Source organism: Haemorhous mexicanus, chromosome 9 (assembly GCF_027477595.1).
Source record: "Haemorhous mexicanus isolate bHaeMex1 chromosome 9, bHaeMex1.pri, whole genome shotgun sequence".
Taxonomy (NCBI): Eukaryota; Metazoa; Chordata; class Aves; order Passeriformes; family Fringillidae; genus Haemorhous; species Haemorhous mexicanus.
The window spans coordinates 7,742,099-7,760,577 of record NC_082349.1 but is presented as its reverse complement, the minus strand read 5'-3'; the positions used below and the strand labels follow the sequence as shown (position 1 = coordinate 7,760,577).

The 18,479-nt window shown below is 42.7% G+C and overlaps 1 protein-coding gene across 1 annotated transcript in view; it reads right to left on the bottom strand.

The window, feature by feature from the left end:
- AGBL4 (AGBL carboxypeptidase 4) overlaps positions 1–18,479 on the bottom strand; it is an 870,267-nt gene that overhangs the window by 159,905 nt on the left and 691,883 nt on the right. The window contains exon 8 of the mRNA XM_059853862.1: positions 12,689–12,803. Within this exon, the coding sequence (XP_059709845.1) occupies positions 12,689–12,803 (115 nt within the window). The remainder of the gene's footprint in view (positions 1–12,688; positions 12,804–18,479) is intronic.

Genomic DNA, 18,479 nt, shown 5'->3' with positions numbered 1-18,479 from the left:
CTCTCTCTGCTAAACTAAACAAACAAAGCTCCAGGACTGCCTTGTCAGAGAACAGCTTTTCCAAAACTGTTCTTGCTGGTCTTTAGAACAGGTCAAACCTGTGCCAAGCACAACTGTTTGCACATCAATGCACTTGTCCAACTGGCTTTTGGAAAGCTGAATTTCTGAACATTCTGGGTGGCAAGTAACTTTTTGAGATAGATCCAAGAAACACAGAGGAAAACTGAATGATGGAATGGACTCAAACCCCCAGGATTCCAAGAAACAGTGTTTTTTTCATACAGGAATCAGAAATACAAGTCTGAGGTAGATTCATTGATCAAAATATTTTGATTTTCTGATCAAGAAAGCTGTGGTTGTCTCCTTCTCCAGCTTCAAGATTAAAAAAAATAAAACCACCTCAGTTCCTGACTCAGTTCCTCTAAGGTAGCAGTCATTTGACTTCCATGGGAATTTATGAATCCTCAGCTGTGTTGTTACTGTTAACAAGAGCTGACAGTTAAATGCATTTCATTAACAGAAACTAGAATGAGAATGACAAAGCTTGAGCAGATCAGATCTGTAATTGAAAAGGTGACCAGTGCAAGGAGAAAGAGCTGCCTGCCAGGATTGCCTCACCCCCACACTGATAACAACCTTATCTCCTGCCTGTGGCTCTCCTACACAAGTTGGCACAGCAGCAGCACGATGGAGATGTCAGGAGCAAAGCCATGCCAGCATCAGCTCTCCCTGCACATCAAGAGCAGGAAAAGTAAATCCTGCTGGAAGAATAAAACCAAGGGTTTTACCCAGCTGAAAATGTACAGAAGATTAGCAAAGGCACAGCAGAAAGTGAAGGAGGGTGACAGGCAGCTTGTTAATTGATTCCTTTCAGACTTGGAAGAGCAGGCAGAAGACCCAAGGACAACTGCTGGGGTATAAAACTTGCTGGGAGTGCTTTTGTGGGATATATATTCTCACTGTGCAGCTTCCTCACTTGTATGCACTGCCAAAAGATTGGCTGGGCCTTGAACATCTGTGGATTTTCAAAACCTACTGAACAAACCTACCTCCAGATGCACAGAAGGACACTTTAATCCAGATGTAAAACAATGGGTAGAACCATTACACTGCTCAGCTGCAGCAGAGTAACAGCAATCCTGGTGCTAGAATGTACTTGATGATTGAACTGGGAGCTGAGACAGCTCCACAGATTTGCCCAAGAAGTAAAGAAGAGGAGAACATCTAAAAGTAATTTATTCTGAAGAAACACACCTTTTGGGTCAACCATCCTTTTCAAATATATTTTGTCACTGAAAGCTCCTTCCCTGGGTTCACCAAATTTAGAGCAGTCCTACTCTCAGTGGATACATGAAGGTTATTCAGCCTGATTGTGTAGTTTGCTATTGTGTTCCCTTCCACCAGCTGGAGGGAAGGAAAGGAAACGTGAAAGAGGGAAAAAAACCCACCACCATTCATCCTATTTTATTTAGTGCTCTGTCTTCTCCTGCTGTAACAGTTTGCTTGATCACCTTGTCCCCCTGCTGTGCCATACTCTTTTAGCTCTGAAGGCACTTGGGAAGTGAGGATCCTTTATGATATACTTGTATAGCACCTAGCAGGACAAGATCATGGCCTCTGGTCAGCATGGCAGTGTCAAGGCATTATTGACCATCTCAACATTCAGGCTCCCTTGCTGACCTCCTTCTATTCAAACAAATGTACAAAATTTGTTATTAATAATACAAAATACAACCAATCTGAGAGGCTTTGGCCACATCTGTGACATCCTTCTTTCAGTTCTTGGGAGCCTCAAGGATACAGCCTTACTGTAAGCCCTTCCATGATGCACCTCACTCACTGCTTTGCAGAAATCAAATCACAGCTCAGCCTACTCTGTGAGCAGAGATTGGTCTTGTAAACAAGAAAAACACGTTCTTTCACTCAGCTGCCACTTGGAGAACCAAAGGAAAAGCCCCTGCATCCTTTTCTTTCCCTGGCCATGATGTAGAGGCGCCTTAGAGGGGTCAGGCTTTTCCAAGCTCCAACAGAGCAGGCAGAGTCCCAGGATAAATGCTGCATGGGTGTTGGGAAGCTCCAGTTGCTTCCCCAGCATTTGGATGCCTGAATGGCAGCAATAAAGGGAGGGGGCAGCTAAACCCACCCCTACCCCCCCACCACAGCATCATTCCAGTGTTGTTAGAAACCCAGCTGTTCTCTGCAAACTGACAGGATTTACTGTTCCTATTTTGGTTGGAGAGACAGACCAAACTCCCCTTCCCCATCCATTGTCACTGTCTAATCTCTCCAGCACGGCAGCTCCGGGGCTGAGGCAGCGTTAGCATTCCAGGCACGGGCAGCACAGGAGGCAGCAGGTTGATGATCTGTGCAGCCCCAGAGCAGCACTGCTCTCCCCCCAGCAGCTGGGGAACACCCAGGAGCTGCACATGAAGCCACCTGCACCTCCAGGAATGTCCATCCTTCCCAGCCTGGGAGGGGACAAGGAGCCACACTCCCTGTCCCACTCACACAGGCTTTTGTGGCCAGAAACTGCATGTCCAGAAATCCCACATCCCCTTTCTGATCCCAACTCCTCCATGCTGGCAGAGAGCTCTTCCTCCAGCTCCTAGGCACCAACCAGGCAAGGCCATCAGCCTCCACATCTCCCTCCTCCCAGCCTGCCCTGACATCCCCCCTCTCCCTCTGCCATGTCAGCACAGCTCTGATGGCTTCTGTATTTATAGGGAGCAGAGAGAAAGGGGTTTGGGGGCAGTTTTTTGCCATGTGTACATGATGGGGTATAACAGTGGCATGGAAACAGCTTGTTTCCAGCTTCTGACACCAAAAAAACCCTGTTTTCTTAAATGGACATGCCAAGTCACCCAATTTATTACCAAAGAGTATAAATAATAATTTGCTGCTGTTAGGAAACAATAATCCTAAAAATGAGATCACATGGGCATGGCTACTTTTGAGCACACCAAAACCCATCCAACAAATCACTGTCTGCCACTGTATTTCATTTCCAAGAGCCCCAGAATCGCTGCACAACAGCCAACTACAATTTATGCTCTGGATTCAGAATTGCTTTATGTCCATACCACCCAAGCTGCCATGAAAAAAGGATCCCTCTCTGCTCATTCCTCTCTTCTGTCGGGGTCCCACTTTTCTGGCTGCACTGGGAGACAAGTGAGAGCTGTTTTGTCAGGTTGGTTTTCTGTGGGATCAGTATTTTTCTAGCTCACAGCACTGCCACACAAGCACCAGTCCTAGCAAAAAGGAGATGGCAGGGATGCACAGCCAGGAGGGAAAACAGAGCTGAACTGCCCCTCTGGGTACCCAGAACACGTTTTCCTGAGCTTAAAGCAGCTGTGGAACAGCAGTCTCCCATCTCTCTGTGATTCAGCAGAAAAGGGATGTGTACTAGTAGCTAAATAAAGTTTCCTTTACAACCACAAACTAAATTTTCAAATGAGCACCAGGACTAGTTTTTAAGAGCTCGATGCCTTGCAAGCTCCTTAAACTCAATATTTAAACGTGTTTCTTTTGGGACAATTCCCCTACAAGAATTAAGCCAAGCAAAATGTTTTCTTCTCCAAAGAGAAAATGAAACATCACAACTCTGAAGCACTTAGAGGTGCCTCAGAAGGCACTTCCAAATCACAAAGAGATTACAGTGTCTGGGAGTTAATGGCCTGACCAAGACATGTGAGTGGGAGCTTTGGCCAGGTGTCTGCCTCTGCACTCCTCAGAAGTGATGCACATCCTCAAATTCTTTAACCTTGTTTCATTAATACAATATTGGTTTAGATAATGAATGCTTATTATTTAGCTTTGTCTCAGGATTGTTTTGACATTACATGACACTGCCCTTAGGACCAATATTATAAATTAAACAGCAAGCTGCCATCATTTTAAGTGCTGCAATTTTAAAAATAAAAGAATAAAAGAACAGCTGTCACCCAGGAAAAGAAAACAACAAAAGGAGAACCTAAACAAACATTCCCTTAGGCTGCTATTGTTTTCCAAATCACTTGGATGGTATTTCTCCCTCCCCACTCACACAGCAGCAGTTGGAATAGGAAGACTGGACTTTTCTATTGCCAGATGATAAATTCTTTCCCAATTTAGAGTATTGAGCCCCTCCCTTGTATAGCATTATACTGTATTATATATAATTAGGGCTACAAGGAAAGAGGCTCTAGCAGAGATCATGGGAGTGACCACTAGCTGCTGGAGATCTCATCTAAATAGGTACAACTTCAAAAAATTCCAGATTGTCTGTCCAGAAAGGTCTTCAGGAAAAGTTAATCTCAGTGCAGCCTGCCCTGGCAGCTGGTGAATCTGTGCAGGTGAACAGATGTTGCAGAAATGGGACAGTGGAAGTGAGAAAAGATTGAAAAAGATTCTGAGTTGCTGCTTGGGGTGGAAGAGTCTGAAACTGGAATACACACTAATCACAAGCTGGGCCTTCCTATGTTCAGAGACTGCAGGCAAAACTCCTTCCTCACTCTCCCTCTTTAGGCTGTTCACTCAAAAGGAACTGTAGGTGCTCCCATGAAGGCAGAATTTGACCTCTAATTGGTAATTTCTAGAGTTAAGGGAAAAATTTCCCCTCTTGACTTGCAATTTCCATTTTTCACTTAATTGTTGCCAAGGCAATCCCTGCAGGCACAAACAAGCACTGGAGTGTAACCTGTAAAGTAAAAATACAGAAGTAGCCTGGTTCTGCTCCATGCACCAGCTGAGAGAGGGGTCTCAGTTCTCTGAGTCACAGAACACTTCAGGTTGGGAGGGACATTTAAAGGCCATCTAGCCCAACTGCCCTGCAAAAACCTTGTTTGGGGGAAGGGAGGAGACAAACTGGAATTGGAATGGGGATTGTCCCCACTGCTGACACCTACACCTAATCCCAGGCCATCTCCTCTTGGGAGGAGCATCCAAAGGACTTCTCTGCTGCCCTTTGCCACTGCACTGACACTCCCCTTTGGTTTGCAAAACCAAAACAAAGATCCACAGCACGCTGGCAGAAGTTTACTAAGTCGTTCACATAATTAAAAAAAATAAATAATATAACCCCAAATAAAACACAAAAGCAAGGCAATCAACCCAAAGGAAAAAAAAAAAATCACTGGAGAATTCAGTCCTTTGTTTGCTGCTATGAACAGAACTAAGAACTCCAATCACGAGAAATACAAGCCAGATTTATACAGGAAATTTAAAAAAGAGAAGAAAGCCAAATATGTTTAGTTACTTAACTGAAAGTAAATCTAAGAAACCCAGATGGGATTATTCAGGCCTAAGATCAGCTATTCAGGAGAGAAAAAAGAGAAACAAATATTTCAACCAAACTGACTTTAACACCCCTGTTAATTACAAATACATTCTGGAAGATAAAGATATGCAAAAGAAATAAAGTCAGTGAAGGTCAAGAATAGGCTCCTACAGCAGCTTACAGACATAAATGGCACTTAGGTACAAAACTTTGATACACTTGGCTGGGATTCATGAGCTGGGTGCTTATTCTCTGCATAATGGCTTAAAGGTAATAATCACAAATGGTGCTATTTAAATGGAAAATAAATAGCCCTGTCTCTTTAAGGACACCATGTCTCATTCTCACTGGAATAGTGGCAGCTATAAAAAAAGCTATGATTTCAGTATTTCTTGTTATGACTTCTCTCCCCGCTCATCTAAAAATAAAAGGCTACTCTGCAGCTCCAGATCAATCTAACTAAAAGAGAAGAATTCACTTACAAAAACAAAATAGCAGCTCTGACACTAGTTAGGTATTCATCACATGTGGAAATGGCCCATAATGCTGCCTTCAAACCTTTCCAACAAGTTGTATTAAATTAGGCTGGGTTGGGATTTTTTTTTTTTTTCCTTGCACCAAAAGCAAAATAAATATAGCTTTATTTAATGCTACTAAAACGTTCAGATTCAACTGGAACCCCAAGGCATGTGGCTTTGTTGTTAAAGCACATATAGTGACTCTATTGATTGGTGCAGTCCTCTGTGCAAGAGAATTTGTCACATCAATAGCAACTGAAAAATACTCAGGAGCTGTAATATGGTTTAAATGAGCAGTTACCACATCAATATAAAGAGCATTTCAACAGCAATAGATAGGAACCCTTTTGCAAACCTAGCATTTGTTTTAAGATAAAGGTTGACAACTTTTATTTTTTTTACAAGGGAGATTTTTTTTTTTAAGTAATGGTGAGCAAAGCAGCAAGCCCTGTAGCTGTCATGTGGTGACAGCACTCTCTGGGCAATAAAAGCCACCATGGACAGAAACCTTCCAGATGGGAAAGGAATGGCAATGCCACAGGCCAGGTGGGTTTGAGGGTCACAGATAACTCTGCTGCTCCTTGGGCTTTTCCATTGCTGCTGCCCAGAGCACACCTGGGTCACAGCTGTGCATCCATCCCTGAATTTAATTCCCAGAGCCCCAGCCTGGCACAACACATGAGCTGGGACATGCTGGATGTGAGAAGGACAGAAGAGAAGATTCCTTACCCATCCTCAGGGAGGAGAAAGCTTCTGCCATGCCTCTCCTCCAGCCTCCTGGGAGAAGGTGAACCATGAGATGGCCATTCCCTGCTGATATCAGATCTAGGTGGGCTCAGAGGGAGACTCACTGGCCCCAATAACATGCAATCCTAACTAAAAAGTCAAGCAAGGTGAGAAGTGCAGGAAGCATCCTGCATTAGTGCATCCTGGGCTTGTGGGGTCTGGCACACGGAGCTGGGCTCCCAGACCTCCCCAAGGCATGCAGCCTCTGCTTTGGCCACAACTGAGTTGGAAAAAAAATATAAATAGGGAATGCACAGCAAGGAATGAACCTCCATTTCCTCACTGAGAAATCCCTGTTTTTCAATAATGAGAAATAGTTGTGTGTTTCCCAAAGAGGGAGCACACTTTTCCTGACTCAGTTTATAAAGTACCAGCCTCTCTCAGCCACACCCCTCCTTCCCTTGGGTTGAAGTGCAAGGGACATCCTTGGCATCCAGGCAAAAATCCCACTGAAGGAAGATGAGAAGTGGCATGTGCTGCAAGTTTTGAGTAAGATGAGAAATTTCACACTATCCTGATATCTTCTGGGTAGCTGCTTATTTTATGATGACTAATAGGCAATTACTATGGTAATGCTGCAATACAACATGTGTGAGGTTTGGAAATGAGAAATTATAGGTAACTACTTTGGACTCATTTCTATGGTAACAAAAAGTAATTGTCATTAAATACCAGTTATATTGCTGCTGTACCTGGTAATTATAGATTTTTTATGCCCAGTAACATAAATAAAACCAATAAATTTATTCAAAAGGTCCACGATTGTTTACTTATACGTTGCTATATAGAATACACAATGACAAACACCTAATTAGGAAAAATAAACTCCATTGAGAGCTTCATCTTGTCATCTGAGATGGATACTCTGTTTTTCAATTTAAGGAAATGCATGAATTTCACATCTATTAAATGAAGTTAAAGGGGGAAAAAACCTTCTCTGCCAGAAAATTAGGTGAAAAATAATGAGGAGACAAACAAATGATAGTCTGTATGTGTGGAGCTGTGTCTTACAACTGAATAAGTGATATTTAAAACCACCTGACATATCCAGTCCCCCAAAAGGGACATAAATAATGAAACAATTTGCATAAAGTCTACATGTGCCTTTACTGTTAAAAAAACTTTATGAATTACATGTGAACATGAAGTTTTGACTATTTCTTCAGTCACAGAAATAAAGTCCAGAAAATATGTTCAGGATAAATCTGAAATATTTCACCTGATCTAAAGGCTAGTTTTCTGATTGTATTTCAAGTCTTTCAAAAGGAATGTTTAGAAAAGGTCAGTTTTTAAACAAATTGTGCCATTAACAAACAAAAAAGAAATAAGATTGTCCTTTATAAAATGCTTGTATGAATGATTTAAAATGTTTCTCAAACCTTCCCTTTTTTTTTTAACTTGAAACAGTTTGCTACATTCTACTCCCTTTTAGAAACTATCAAAGTCTTTACAAAACTGCATTTCTGAGACAAAAATATATCATTTGCTCAAAACATGAAATCCCAACACAGCTTTCACATGGACACCAACACTGTTTTTGGTGAATTTGGTTTTCCAGTCTGGGTAAGGCTGGAAAACCTTTCAGTTCCCCCAATTAATCTGTTAACCCCTTACACAAACAAGAGGTAAGGACTGTGTTGGGTTCAAAAATATTGTCACTGACAGAGAAATGAGAAAGGATTGGAATCAGTGTGTGCCCTCTCCTCCCCATTCACACAAATTCTTGCATTCTCTACAATCTGACTAGAAGGACAGAGCAGGGGAGGGATTTCAGAGCATTTCAGCTAATTCATGGCTGTAATTTACTGAAGGCTGGTGCTGTCACTGCTGCCCCAGAGAAGGAACACAGAAAAGGAATGGGAGCACTCGCTGGGCGTGTGACAGAGCCTCCAGAGAATGGTCAGGATATTTCATCTGCCTTGCCATGGCATTTCTGGGGTACCTCAGTGAGGAGCTTCCCAGACTAAGCAACACATCCCTGTTGGTGCCAGTGCAGGATTTTGCCTCTGAAAGGTGAGGCTGACAAATTGGAACTAATCTAAGGCAGTGTGGTACAGTCATCTCGCCTGCAGGGACACATTTCAGCATTCAGCTGCAGAATGCCAGCTTAAGAACAAGCTCTTGATAAAGGAAAGTTCAGGCCAAGCCTGGGGATGCACGACTTTTAAATCAAGAACACTTTTTTTTCTCCCCTTAGTCTACCCCCTCCTCCCTGGGGATGGCAATATGATAATGCTGTACTGCAAATAGAGGGAGAAAAGTTGAGAAATCTCTCTTCACTGCACTAGTTTTTCTTTACTTCCTAAAGCTGTTTCACAGCTTAATCCATCAGAGAGGGTGAGATTAGTGTTATGGAGAAACTCACAAATATTTTTATTTTTTGTGCCACATTTTTTTTTAAACTAAAGCTGAAGATAAGTCATGTACTACCCCCAGCAAAAGGAGTCTTTCTATTCAGGTGAGAGCTGAGGACAAGCTACCAGCTAGAAATGAGGGGAAATTATGCTGAAGACTCTCTCTTTTAGCTGGGTCAAACAATGGCATCTTCCTGGGCAATTTAATTAACAAGCCCATGCAGCATAACATCACCTATACACTGTACCTGCAAAGCCAGTTACACTTAGGAGTGTAATGGTACCAGGCTTTAAAACCTCAAGAAAAGGGAGAAGCCTCTCTTCCTGTTTTGGGAAGGACCCTACATCCTTGGCCCAGCAAACAGCAGGTACCTGTCATTATTCTGTATTTCAGGAGCAGTTGGGTATAATCATGCAGCAAGAGAAGGACTTGGAGGGTGGTTTTTTTTCCACTGAAAAGAAAGTTAAAAAAACAACAACAACAAAACAAAACAAAAAAAAAAAACCCACAGGAAAAAAAAACCCAACCAAACAGAAAACCACAAAAACTTTCATTTAAATTCTGTATAGGCTTCCTAAACATTCTGAATTAAAGGAGTTCCTTACTTGCCCCAGTACATCCTACAAGGCACCTTTCCTTTTCATTCCTAATTGTATAGGAAAAAAAACACCTTAAACTCCTGTATAAACTTGAATAAATCAGTAAAGTCTAGCATCCCATTTCCATGCACCCTGGTACTCTGAGCTCTGACATTCATTTCCATGACCATTTCTTTTAGAGCCACCTGAATACACGTGCAACATATAAACAACTTTCCTCACAGATGAGTCTGTGCTTTAGAGTTGCAGTCCCAAACTCACTTGTTGCTGGTGATGAAAATTTGACCACATCCAAGTCAGAGTCACAACCCATTTTGTCTGTTCTCTTGAGAATTAGCAACAGTTTGTGGAAAACAGGCAATTCTTGGTGGCATCGTTGCAGATGTGGCCTAAACTCCTAAACCTCAGTTCAAAACCACAGAGGGAGGAGGATTTTGGATGAGAGCACAGGACTCACACCCTCGGTCAGTCCTGCATCCCCAAAAATAGCAATGAAGAAAATCTCACCAGCTAGCTCACCCTGGCTTGGTTGGTTCCTGTCCTGGTGCCAGGAGAAGAAGCCCATCCCATCCCATCCCATCCCATCCCATCCCATCCCATCCCATCCCATCCCATCCCATCCCATCCCATCCCATCCCATCCCATCCCATCCCATCCCATCCCATCCCATCCCATCCCATCCCATCCCCCAGAGCTGCTGACACTCTCAGGCTCCTCATGGTGCCTGGGATTCCAGAGGACAGCCAAGTGCATCCAACAGTGCACTTTGCCAGTTGTGCAGGGCTGTGCACTGGTGGGGTAAAAGAAAATCCTCTCTCACACTGGCAGGAGATCAATTTACAAACTCAAGCATGAGGTTTAATTACCCATTTCATTATCTTAGCTTGCATAGTCTGAATGTGAACCTTCAATGAACCAAAGAAATAGTCACCAGCTGCTGCTTTGAGAAGGAGGGAGATAACAGGAAGAAGTTCAAATGCCTAAAACTGCTCTTGCTGCATGTGGCACCCCTGTTTGCAAAAGCAGGGGGTTATCCCCAGCCAACAGATCTGTGCTAGACCCCACTATGTGGAAAACCTCTAAAAGTCCTATTTATGTGCTAATCTCAACAAAGACCAAAAGAGATGAAGCAGAGTTATCTAGCCAATCACTGAGAAGCCTCAGAGTTAAATTTTCAAATACAAGCAAGTGATCCTTAGAGATTTTTTTAGACATTCATCCAGTAAATTCAAGTAAATAAATTGTGATGTGCTTGTGGATTTTGTATGAGCATGAAATAAAGTGTTTGCTGCAAATTATTCACTCAGCACTAGTTAACTGCAATGCTGGCACATTACTAGGCTTTTAAATACTCTTCTCAAGATAACAGGTAGCATTTTGCTTATTATCCTCATTTTTTAGTTATTAGTAACATTAGGCTATTTGTAAATACAGTGAAGAATTGCAAGAAAATCAAATGGTGGTTTTCAACTAGCTCATTAAAATTCTCTTTAGTTCAGGAGGGCTGAAAATCCTGCATATCATGGAAAGTTAAACCAAGAGTACACCATCAAGCTCAGCAATTCCAAATTAATTCACGTGCCCTTTCTCACTGCCTGGGTTCCCAGAAGGCTTTTCAAGTTCTGAGCCATATGAATACCTATAAAAAGCTGCATGTCTCTCAAAAACTGTAAATAACAGAGCAGGGGAAAAACCCTACAGGGCAAGTGAACTTTGGGGGAAAACAAAAGCTGCTTAATTGCAACTGGAGTTTGCTAATGTGCATGGCACCTGGAAGAAAGGAAAGTGATGTAGTACCAGATTCTAGAGCCATTCTGGGGCTTTTTTCCTGTATGGTGACACATTCTGATAAATTCCTGGTGCTGTCTGATGCCCCCCTGCAGTGTCACTGACTGATTTGGGATTTGCCAAGAGCTGGGTGAGCATCACTGCAGCTGGAAGGAGCCACCTGTTCTGTGAAGTTTCACTCAGAACACACAGAGCCACTGTGGAAATCACCCCCACAACTCCCTGCTGCTTCTGCTAAACAGCGAGCCAAGAAAAGGAGGGATAAGGAGCACAGATCACAGGATCATGAATGCTGGAAAAGACCTCTAAAACCATGAGCCCAGCCATTAACCCAGCACTGCTAATCCACGTCCCTAAGCACCACACCCACACATTTTTTTATCACTTCCAGGGACTGTGATTCCACCACTGCCTTGGGCAGCCTGTTCCAACGCCTGATCACCTTTTCAGTAAAGATTTTTTTCCCCTAATATTGAATCTAAAACTCTCCTGGCACAACTTGAGGCTGTTTCCTCAACAAAGAGCTGCCAGCAGCCCCATTTTCTGCACCTTCCATCTTCCTCCTCAGTGGTCTCCTCACCCATACAATAACCCAGCCTTGTTCTGCTTAGCAATGCAACTCCTGATTAGATCAAAGCTCGAGGTAGCCTGGCTACAAAGTGAATTGTGTTATTTAGCCTCACACCGTAAGCAAAACCACATGCAGTATATTTCATTTCTCAGGGGCTTCTCCAGAGAACTGTGTGGTACATGTAATTGCCCCCACAAACAAATCATCAACTAATCAACTGCTTTTCATTATCACCTCCAGCAGCACATTTATTTTGTAAATAAATGCATTAAGAGCAAACAATTTTAGGGGAAACAAAAGATTATCTGAATACGATCTCAGCAGAGGAGGTGGTGAAGTAGTAATTCAAATACTAAAATGGAGCAAAATTAGCATAGGGTGGAATGATTATTCCATTCCATGTATCCCTATCTATTACAGTACAATAACAGAGTGAAATCTGTGACTTTAATGGATGATCTGGGTAGTTTAAGGGAGCTGTGATTGACTGACACATTTACATAGAAGCTGATGAGCAGCATAATGAGTGAATTCATAAAACACAGCTAAGGTCTAACTCTAAGCTGACATTAACTCCCACACCTAGAGGAGGCCTGTAGAGCAGACACCCTGCTGTCTTGGGGAGTTGCTCTCCATCTCCTGAAGCAAACATATTCCCTATTTGCCCCTTTTCTAGGTGGGAATTTCAGGAAGCCAGATGAGAATCTCCAGCTGAAGAGGAATTAATTGGAACAAGCCATATAAGACTCAATGACAAAACAGTGCAAGGTGTATAAAGCAAATATAACAATTCACAGGTTCATCCCCCACACCATACCTGTAATTTCCTAGGTAAACTCCATCAGGATTGAGCATGGGAGCAATCTTGAACACCAGGTGGTCTCTCAGTACTTTTGCAATTGGATGGTGGCTCACAAGGAAATCAATTATACCTGAGAAAAAAATTTTAAAAGGAGTTTGAAGAGGGGTGTCTGCGACATAAATGATTTCCAGATATCTACTTGAAATTTCACATATAAAAAATTAGAATGATAAATCCTCCTGGTTCCTGGCACTGCTCCTGCTTCCAACAGAACAAACCACTTGCAATCATGTAGCACCTGCCACCTGCTTAAAACTGCAAGAACTTCAAGGAGAAATACCTGAGTCTGTCCTCATAATGCAAGTAACACCACGGCTGCATTACCAAACATGGTCAGATTTCTACAGGGGGAGAAGTTACTGCCCATCAGCTAAGCCACAATAAAAAAACCTAGAAAGGAGAAATGAAGATACCCCTCATGCTCACCTTGTGAGCTCAATTTGTTGAGATGAGCCATCTCAAATTCATTTCAGCATACACCCAGACCTACCCACGGAGTATGAGCACAGATTTCAGATCACCTGCTTGTATGAAGAGGGGTAAAATGCCTCACAGAAATTGAGAGAGTTGCACAATATGTGCACTGGGCACAGGGATATTGGGCCACTGGTGGACTGGAATTTATGAGTTCATATTCTTCACTTCTTTTACACTCATAAAAACCAGGAGTAACTCCACCTCATCAGCTCCCTTAGTGTGGAACCCAGGCAAGTGATGGGGAAGCAGATCCTAGATGCCCTTCCTTTGGGCTCATCACAGCACCAGAGCCTGCAGGAGCTCCCTCCTCTTGGCCTGGTGCTTGGGGAGCCACTGAACATTGCCTGGTGCTGGGGCAGGAGAAGGAATCTGGCAGCTAAATTCCCTGCTCATCCCTCCACTGAGCTGGTACTGACAGAAATAGCTTCCAGGGAATTAATGTTGAGATAAATTGAGTTCCTGTGTAATCTCAGGACACCCACAGATAGGTCATGACAATTTGCTATTTATTGTAAGGTCCATCCTGTGAAGCAGGAACCATTTACTGAATTTCCCCAGAATAAATCAATCACTACCATCTAGTAACAGGATAAAATTAAGCAGAGAAAAATTAAGGCTGCTCATCAGTAAAATTTCAGTAATGGTGAGCTCTATTAGAGTGTGGAATTGTCTCTCCAGGGTAAGAGTGGAATCCCATCATCAGAAACATTTAACACTGGACAGGGTAAAGCCTCAGGGAATAGCTATAACAAGCAATAATTCAGCATAGAAGGGATGGCCTGGGCTAACTAGCTGACTTCAGACCTGACTTTTTGTGATTCAATCAAAGTATTAAAAAAAGCCCCTAAACCCCACGTTCATGCCAGGTTAAACGCTCTTGTTTACAGCTTGGCTGAAACATGCATTAAAGATGAGACCAAAATCTCACATTCTGCATGACTCCTTCATTTAGAGAATTTCTTAAGGCCCACTTTGTATTTCAAATACCAGAAAGTCTGAATCTAGGCTGCTGTTGGAACAAATTCGAATTTTCTGAGGCATATGGAGAAAAACGAGGCTTCTGAAATGTCTGAGATGATCAAGGTATAGTTGACTCTAAACATCAGCAATTTTTTCATGTCTCAGTGACTAATCCTGAAGAGGAGAGAGGAACTTTCTGTAACCAGGTCTTCCACTCGAGAAGAAACTAAACCTGAATTTCTGAGGCAAATTAGCATATACATAATTATATTTCTCAGGAAATGTTCCTGCAATTACCTCCTCTCAATGAAGGAAACTGAACATCGATCTGCTTTTTGGCTGGTGTTGTGACTTTTGTTCATTATCCAGCAGCAAGAACACGGAGGAATGACGGGGACACAGTTGGATCCTGAATAACCAGATTTCCTAACTGTATGCAAACACAAAAAGCTTAGCTACGTTTAACTGCTGCTCTGACTGTTTCCTGGCAGTATCTGAAACATAATCCACAGTACTCACACCTGGAGGGCTCAAAATCACTTAAAGGGAAACAACCCCTCACTTAGTCCTTGGTTTCTCAAGACCCTGTGTTGGTTTTAGTTTTTAAGAGCTTGCAACTTGACTCAACTAGACTCAAACATCACATCAGCTTGTGTTTTCTGAAACACTTGGAGGAGTTAACTATTCAGAAATCAGTGTGTCCAGAACAAGTTTTATCCCAGGTTGAATGTGACCCTTCAAGTGGAAATAAAATCAGCACAAGTATCTCATCATGTGCATTGTGGATCATTGCTTCAGCAAAGGCCCTGGCAGCACACCAGGCAGGCACCTGCCACAGCTCCTCAGGCAGCAGGGAGGACAGGCAATAACCCAGGGGCAACAGGTCTGCTTTTCTTTCAGGAGGTGCCACAAGAGCCCAGACTCTCAGGGCTTTGCTGTGGCTGTCACGGTGCCAGTGGAGCGGCTTGTCCCGGCTCTGCTCGTTCCCTGACGAGGTCTCTGGTGTTGAGATGACCCTCAGGTGTCAGAAAGTCACCTTGAGGTGTTAGAAAGTCTCTTTTTCCCAGCCCTGAGACTGAAGAAGAAGCTGAGATGCATCAGTTCTGCTTTCCAAGGCTGTTTATTTTTTCTTATCTATAACATTCTTTCTCCAAGGTCTGTCTGGCAGGTCGGTTCGCGGCACACTGGCCGCCCTCAGGATGGTGTTATGTTTTTACACTAAAAACTATTTGTACTTTGTTTACAATAATTTTCCAATACCTATCACCTATGTTAGACAGTCTGTCTCTACTCTAAACCAATCCAAAAGTATCACCATCACAGCAGAAGATGGAGGGGGAGGGGGAGAGGGAGAGGGAGAGGGAGAGGGAGAGGGAGAGGGAGAAGGAGAAGGAGAAGGAGAAGGAGAAGGAGAAGGAGAAGGAGAAGGAGAAGGAGAAGGAGAAGGAGAAGGAGAAGGAGAAGGAGAAGGAGAAGGAGAAGGAGAAGGAGAAGGAGAAGGAGAAGGAGAAGGAGAAGGAGAAGGAGAAGGAGAAGGAGAAGGAGAAGGAGAAGGAGAAGGAGAAGGAGAAGGAGAAGGAGAAGGAGAAGGAGAAAGAGGAGAAGGAGGAGAAGGAGGAGAAGGAGAAGGAGAAGACACACCCAGATTCCTCCATCTTGCCTCTTAAACCTAATTCTAAAACCCCCAAAATTCTACATTTTCACCCTGTGATAAATTCACTGTCGTTCTATTCAAACTCTTGTGGCTTGTACATCTTTGCACAAAGTTGGTAATTGTTTCCATGGGTTAACATGGAAGGCACAGGTGTTTTTGACCCCGTGCCAGGGTCTCTGAGGCCCCTGCCAGGGTCTGGAGCCCTCCAGGGCAGTCAGAGGAATGTCCTGGGTTCCGACAGTTCCCCCCCTGTTACTGATGCAGCCTCACCCAGAGTCTGGCAGGAGCATCTTGGCATCTGGAAGCTGCAGTTCTCAGCTTCAGCAGGCAATTACTTTTCCCCAAGAAAGAACATGCAGTGGTGTGGAAGGCTGCACACAAACATGCAGTGGGTGAGGGTCTGCTGTGCCTGATTCACTGCTGCACCCAGCTAAAGGATCCTGGGCACCGAGAGCTCAGTGTCAAACATGCCCCAGCATCTCCCCAGGCACCCCAATCTGCTCGGGCTGCTGCAGCCAAGTTTCCCATCAAAAGGAGATTTACTTGATTTTTTTACTTAGCAGATAGTCAGTTAAGCCTGAAGAAGCCTTACCCCATTGCAAAAACACCAAGGAAGAGTTAAAAATAACTCTCAGAATTCTAACCTGGAAGTAGAGGCAGTTCTAAGGAGCATGAAAAAAGCATGAGACAAAAGCATACATTTACATATACAAACCTCACCCTAAAATTATTGTAAGTATCCAAATAATCAGTACAACTAGTAAATAGCTTTGCCTTTCAGAGGAACCCAATAATTCTGGACTGCCTGAAATAGTCCAGCTCAAGAATATTTAAAATAAAAAGACAGATATCAGAGTATTAAAAAATACCATTGCCAAGAACTTGGTCCTCCTGTTAATAAATCAATACAAACTAAATTTTACAGCTCCTGTAATCAGCAAGAGACATATCAGTGTATCTCATTAGGCCAGGGTTAAGAATTTGGCAGCAACCAAAGCCCATTTAATATCATTTACTTCAAGGCAGACATGGCAATACAACAGATGCCCTAATTTATTTGTTGATCTTTGTATTAAAATAACAGTTTGCTGGTAAACAGGAAGGGTAATGATGCCAGTCACCCTTGTTAGTGGCTAATAATTGCTTAAATTGTCCACTAATTGACCTGTGGTACTGTTGAAGCACTGGATCGTGTTGCAGGGCATGAAGTAAACAAGGCCACTGTAATGTTACTTTAGAGAATGACTTCTGGAAATAGAACTACTTATTGCCATAAATTTTCTTTTCACAGATGAGCAGATTAATTGGTCTGCCAATTAGTCTGCTATTAAAGAAAAAAAAGGGCTGCCCACAGATTGGTTGGATCTTCGAACTGTAGCCCCAGTTTGGGTCAAAGGAAATAATCCAATCTGAACCAGTCACATCAGCTATGAAAAATAAGACAAGCATTATTTAAAAACACAAACCTCTGTGGCTGAAGATCAAGGAAAATAGCCAAATAATGAAGTATTAACTCTTGAAGAGACTTCAAAATGAAGTAGAGAATGTGATGGAATGGGCCCACCGAGGCACATTACAGTGTGGAATAGTTCTCCAATTAGAAGAAGCAAAACAATATGGATTATTTTCCTCTCAAGCTTTCTGGAAAGCAATTAAAATCTTTATATTTCAAATAGTTATGTGCAATTATAGATGCTGCCTGGAACCAGAACAGCTCAGAAATCAGCATTCAGCCATGACACAGGAAGAGGCTTATTCATAGTCCACTAAAAATCCACCAAAGTCTTTACATCAACTTCAAGGAGATTTTCAAAGTTGCAAGCAAAAGGGAATAAAGAACTGAAAACAAAGAAAAGGGAAAACAATAATCACAACTGCAAGCATTAGAGACACAGCCACACTGACTTAAAAATGTCAGACTGTTAAAAAACTGATTTCTTGGTAAACCCAGTTTAACTGAAACTGCACTAAATCTGAACCAAGCCCCTTCTACTCTGAGTCACATCCTTATCATTGTTCTTTCTCAAAGCTGAGTGCATTTTTTCAAATTTCTCCTGTCTTCTGCAGCTCAGCACCTCTCATCTGCTCCTGTGGCATCTTTCTGCCCAGCCCAAAGTATCTGCTGGTTCTTCTCAAGCAACTTAATCATTCACTCCTCCATAAAATGTCATTTCCACTGTTCTGTCAAGACATTTCCTCAACCAACCTCCTTAAACTCTGTTTAAACTTCCTGCTGGCTCTAACATGACCTCTCCACATTTGCTCCTTCCAAAGAAAAGCCAGCCTCATCCCCTGCTTTTTCCATTACTCCATCCTTTCACCCTCAGTCTGACAATATATTTAATTGTGCAACTATGTAATACATTTGCCCTGCTCCTATTAGTGAAAATCTAATCAGCACAGATCCTAATGCAATATGGCAACTGCTAATGCAAACATACCCTGCACTGTATCTAGTATATGCCAAGAAAGAAGTGATTTATGTTTTCAGACCCATTTCCTAATGCTGAGTGGCTGCTGGTACCCTTCAGTCAGCTCACCACAGCCTGCAGGTTAAAGAGAATGTGACAATTGGGCTCTAACAGCCATAGGATCTATTCACTGGAAAATAAATGTAAAGGAGTCCCAAATGCTTATGCTGATATGAAATTGTTG